Source organism: Nicotiana tabacum, chromosome 12 (assembly GCF_000715075.1).
Source record: "Nicotiana tabacum cultivar K326 chromosome 12, ASM71507v2, whole genome shotgun sequence".
NCBI lineage: Eukaryota > Viridiplantae > Streptophyta > Magnoliopsida > Solanales > Solanaceae > Nicotiana > Nicotiana tabacum.
The window spans coordinates 3,003,332-3,008,979 of record NC_134091.1 but is presented as its reverse complement, the minus strand read 5'-3'; the positions used below and the strand labels follow the sequence as shown (position 1 = coordinate 3,008,979).

General features: G+C 37.1%; 1 protein-coding gene across 1 annotated transcript; it reads left to right on the top strand.

The window, feature by feature from the left end:
- Nucleotides 1–437: 437 nt before the first annotated feature.
- LOC107815921 (mechanosensitive ion channel protein 6) lies at nt 438–5,368 on the top strand. Its single transcript, XM_016641573.2, has 5 exons — nt 438–2,506; nt 2,859–2,982; nt 3,430–3,723; nt 3,808–4,010; nt 4,794–5,368. Exons 1-5 carry the CDS (start codon nt 774–776, stop codon nt 5,077–5,079), a joined length of 2,640 nt encoding a protein of 879 aa, XP_016497059.2. The 5' UTR covers nt 438–773; the 3' UTR covers nt 5,080–5,368.
- The last annotated feature ends 280 nt before the right edge of the window (nt 5,369–5,648 follow it).

The following is a 5,648-nucleotide window of genomic DNA, read 5'->3' as shown; positions in this document are numbered from 1 at the left end:
AAAGTATTTTTTTAGAAAGCGCTTTTAAGAAAAATACACTTAAAAATACTTTTTAAAAGCTTCGTCAAATATTAATTGTTGTTTTAAAATATTTTTTAAATTAATTAGTCAAACATAAACTGCGTCTCACTTTTGAAAAAAGTACTTCCCCTGATTCACTTTAGGTGATTTGTTGGCTCTTTTCACACATATTAAGGAATTCACCGTTTAGCATTAATTAATAATGAAATTGACCATATTAATCTTAATTTGTTTATTGGAAATATAACAAACTGTTCCTAGACTGTTTATTCCAATAACAACTTTGGAAAGAAGGAATTCTTTTTTGATATATAAAAAAATCAAATATTATGTATCACAAACAATAGGCCAAATAATTAATTAAAGTAGACGAGAGGGATTACTTTTAAAGCTAATTTTAGATTATTGTCCAAATTGATAACAACTCAAACATGGAGCAATGCATCCACACGCATCCCAAGCAACTGTACGGTCTGGATTTACCGGGCTCCATTCCTCCATTACTGGAACACTGGTCCATCCCCTTTTCCCTTTCGTTCAACTTTCAAACTCAACAAAGACACCAACTTTTTCTCTCTGTACCAAAACCGCACTTTTCTTTTTATTGCACATAAATTTCAATTTTCACTTCACTCCTCCAGCTCTTAGCTCTGTTTTTTTAATCTCACCGCCACAAATCCTAATAAAATATTCATGTTTTCCTCACTCATCTTTTGTTAGAAACTAAACTAAAGCCCACTTCAGTTCTTGAAATGGAAAAGCTGAAATCTTTCAAATCTCTATCTCCAGTTCATCATCTTCAACGTGTTAACTCACCTTCACACCCAGTAGAAGAACGCCAAAATCTCTTAAAAGAAACCCCAATACCCAGCACTTCTCCCGCCATGGGCTCTCCAGCTATGGATACGTCTGATTCAAAAGACGTCGTCGTTAAAACAAACAGCAGAGAAACCCCCAAAACCCCTAAAGAAACTGAACTTTCTTCCTCTGCAAAACCCCAGTTGAATAGCACTGATGAGAATGCTGCAAACAAGATATATAGAGATTCAAGTTACGATTTCTCAAGCGATGCATTTATGAGAACACAAAGGGATAATAATAATAATAATAACAATAAAGATTTCGACTTTATAACGGAATCACCATTTTCACAGCGGTCGCCGTTATCGAGGGTACTTGAAGAGAGTCCCAACCGGGGGGTGCTTACGCCGAGAGATGTTCGAGTTTCTTTTAACGAGAACCGTAACGGTCACGGATCGGTTCGCCGCCGGTCCAATGTGAGTAATTTTGGACCGGGTGGTGGACCGGATGAGGTTTTAGTTTGCAGTTCTAGTTCTTCGTTTAGGAGAAAGTCGAATCTTTTAGTTACTAGGACTAAATCTAGGTTAGTGGACCCACCGGAGCAAGATCAGAGGTCACCGAAAATTACTATGAAATCTGGGGTTTTAGGGAAAGGAAGTGAAAATGACGATGATGACCCTTTTTCAGATGAAGATTTTCCTGAAGAGTATAAGAAAATGAAGTTTAATCTATGGACTGTTCTTCAGAGTTTGAGTTTGATTTTGATTATTGCTGCTTTTGTTTGTAGTCTTACTATTAGTAAATTTAAAGGGAGGAGTATTTTCGGGCTTCCGTTGTGGAAATGGGAGTTAATGGTTTTGGTTTTGATATGTGGGAGATTGGTTTCTGGTTGGGGGATTAAGTTAGGGGTGTTCTTGATTGAGAGGAATTTTGTTTTAAGAAAAAGGGTGTTGTATTTTGTGTATGGATTGAGGAATTCAGTGCAGAATTGCATTTGGTTGAGTCTAGTTTTGATCGCGTGGCAATGTATTTTTGATAAGAAGGTTGAGAGCATTACTAATACGAAGGTGTTAAGGTATGTGTCGAGAATTTGGGTGTGTTTATTGGTGGGAACATTCATTTGGTTGCTGAAGACGCTGTTGGTGAAGGTTTTGGCTATGTCGTTTCACGTTACTGCGTTCTTTGATCGGATTCAAGAAGCTTTGTTTACTCAGTATGTGATCGAGACGTTGTCTGGACCGCCATTGGTTGAGATTAGGATGGAGCAAGAAGAGGAGGAGAGGGTTATGGCTGAGGTGCAGAAGCTTCAGAGTGCTGGGGCTACATTGCCTCCTGATCTCAAGGCCACTATATTTCCAAAGAGACCGATTGGAACGCCACGGAAGTCCACCGCTGCTGCTACGCCAAGGAGTCCTATGTTTTCGAGATCTACGTCTAGAAAGGAAAAAGAACAAGAGGGAGGCATAACTATAGATCATCTGCATAGGCTGAATCAGAAGAATGTTTCAGCTTGGAATATGAAAAGGTTGATTAATATTGTCCGTAAAGGTGTGCTCTCAACTTTGGATGAGCAGCTTCAGCAGTCGAGTGATGATGATGAAGCTGCAGTGGAAATCACTAGCGAGAAACAGGCAAAAATCGCTGCCAAGAAGGTTTTTAACAATGTGGCGAAGCCTGACTCTAAGTAAGTATCCTGTGCTGTTAGGATTTATAAGTAATGTTCCTCATTGCAACTTATTTAGTATTTTGTTTGCTGATTTGACGATGTAAATCATAAGTAGCTTATTTGCTTTGTTGTTAATCTTCAAGTAGCATGAAGTAGATGTGAAAGTGCAGTTTAGGTGTTGACCAGATATTTTCTTCTGATTTTGTTTTGTGGTTGCATCAACATGCTGCTGCCCTTTTAGCACGTTTGCCCTCATATATGAGTTCAAGCTTATTCCCTACAATCATCCCTTGTACCCTTAGCTTTTATATTTTGTGGCTTCTGATTCTCGGATCTAATTGATTTGCTTATTTTGTGTGATTGCCATTAGGTTCATCTATCTGGAGGATATAATGCGTTTTATGAGAGAAGATGAAGCTTTGAAAACAATGCAGCTATTTGAAGGTGGCACTGAAGCCAAAGGAATTAGTAAACGTGCGTTGAAAAATTGGGTGGTGGGTATATGGCCAATTTGCTTCAATATTCTCTTTCCCCATATGGCCTTTTCTTTTGTATCTACCTCTGGTGCATAATATTTGTTCAGACATGCAAATTATCCATGAAATTTTTAGAAAGCTTATTTTTCTCTTATCTCCAAATTCCAACAATAGGGATACTCCAAAATTTAGTCAAAAGATGGTTTTGAAATTCATCTCAATGCATAGACATAGGTTTTTTACTTTTACAGTTCATTGTGGAGATGTATTGTCTCCCAAAAGATATGCCTCTAGCTGAATGTAGCTGAATGAGTTGAACAAGAAATTTAAGTGAAAGTTCTGAAAAGTTGCCGCCCATCAGAAAGGGTGTACCACAATTGCTCACAGTTTGACTGTGAAATAAGGATCGAGACTTGGGAATCCTCTTTCTAGGATATTCATATATTTGATCTTTTCTCCTTACAGGTGAATGCATTTAGAGAACGGAGAGCTCTTGCTTTGTCTTTGAATGACACAAAGACTGCTGTGAACAAACTGCATCACATGTTGAACGTCTTAGTGGGGGTTATCATACTGGTCGTCTGGCTGCTTATACTCAAAGTTGCCACTACACATTTCTTGGTCTTTTTGAGTTCTCAGGTTCTTCTGGTCGTATTCATGTTTGGAAACACGGCCAAGATGACATTTGAGGCAATCATCTTTTTATTTGTGATGCACCCATTTGATGTTGGTGATCGTGTTGAAATTGACGGAACTCAGGTGAGAAATTCTTCCACTCTAAGGTAGATTTTCAGACAGTATTGATTTGTATATTAAAGCACCTTTTCTGATATTTGGGTTCAGATGGTTGTAGAAGAGATGAATATCTTGACCACAGTTTTCCTGAGATACGATAACCAGAAGATCATATATCCAAACAGTGTCTTATCTACAAAGCCGATAAGTAATTACTATCGCAGTCCAGACATGGGAGATGCAATTGAATTCTGCATTCATATCTCAACTCCTATGGAAAAAATTTCTATGATGAAAGAGAAAATAACAAGGTATATACTACTATTCATCTTCAGTTGATAAATTTGAGCTGTTTCATTTTCCGATCTCAAGTTATACTAGTTAAGTTACTCTTTTATGATGCTCAACATCTGTAGAGGAGCCAAGATTTTCACTAATGAGTGGCAAAATTTTATAAAGTAAACACACAAAAATCCGATTCGGGGCTATTCTTCCCCCAACTAATGAAGAGATCTTGGCTATGCATAAAATTAAAACAAAAATTACTCCCTCCGTTTCAATTTAGATGAGGTAGTTTGACTCGGCACGGTTTAAGAAGAAAAAAAGACTTTTGAAACTTGTGGTCTTAAAAGCTTAATGGGTAAAAGCTTTGTGGGACCATGACATTTGTGTGGCTATAAAAACTTCTCATTAAGGGTAAAATGGGTAAAATGAAGAGTTTGAAGTTGAATTATTTCCAAATTTAGAAATGTGTCATTTATTTTGGAACAGACTAAAAAGAAAAGTACCTCATCTAATATGAAACAGTGGGAGTACCTATCAAAACAGTGTAATTTTCCGGCGAAGCTTGGACCCATGTGGCTCCGCCACTCCTCAACATATTTCCTTATTCTTTCATGGAAATATTGCTTTTAATAGTTGATGATGTGGAGTTCAATCGCTATCACATCACATAGTAAGATATTGGTTGGTGTGATGTTGGTAAAATGGACGAAACAGGACGCCCTTTTGAGTTGTTCCTCAGCGTAATCAAGAAACTGATTAATAGTCTTTCCTTTTTAATAATATATATCATGGCTTCTGTAATGGCACAGGTATGTTGAGAACAAAAGTGATCATTGGTATCCAGCTCCAGCAATTGTGTTGAGGGATGTAGAAGACTTGAACAGGATAAAGTGGTCAGTATGGCTTTCGCACACAATGAATTTCCAAGACATGGGGGAGAGATGGGCAAGGAGAGCTCTCTTAGTTGAGGAAATGATAAAGATATTCAAAGAGCTAGATATCGAGTATCGTATGCTGCCTTTTGATGTCAACATTCGTAATATGCCACAATTGCCGTCGAGCAGGGTCCCCTCTAACTGGTCCCTTTGTTCTTAATTTGATTGAAATGGACACTCATTTGATGTTCACAACAGACCATTATAGAAAGGTAAGTTGTTTGTTGATGGAACAGTCTAAATCTTGAAAATTGCAGATGGCAAGCATTTTTGATCAGTCATCACTGTGGATGGACTAATGTCTTTGTTTTCATCCTATTGGCAATATTTGAGGAGTTGTGTACATAATAAGTTGATGCCTTTTTTGGTGATTTTTGTTGTAATTTGACAGTATACATTTCACAGAAAACCAATTATGTAGTTATTTATATCTTATTTACTTTTCAGTACCTACTCTTGTATCTTATCATCGTCCTTTTCCATATTAAAGTGCAATTCTTTAACCCTCGTCAAGGAGAGAAAGTTATTACTGCAATCTTTTTATAGTTGGTGATAACTTTTGAGCTATCATATTGTTTACCTCAAAAAATGGGTTTAACAATTAAAGATTTTTTGTGGTTTTAAAGATACGTCATATATTCTAATACTAGTGATTATTTAAGTAATATTGAGCTTAAGTAAGAAGAAATAAAGAATCAAGTCAGCGTGGTTGAGACAGTAGGGGGCCTT

Excerpts from the sequence above, each read along its gene's own strand:
- LOC107815921 (XM_016641573.2), top strand. The coding sequence starts at position 774 with ATGGAAAAGCTGAAATCTTTCAAATCTCTATCTCCAGTTCATCATCTT. Across the intron at positions 2,507-2,858 it reads GTGGCGAAGCCTGACTCTAA|GTTCATCTATCTGGAGGATA; the intron begins GTAAGTATCCTG and ends GATTGCCATTAG. Across the intron at positions 4,011-4,793 it reads ATGAAAGAGAAAATAACAAG|GTATGTTGAGAACAAAAGTG; the intron begins GTATATACTACT and ends GTAATGGCACAG.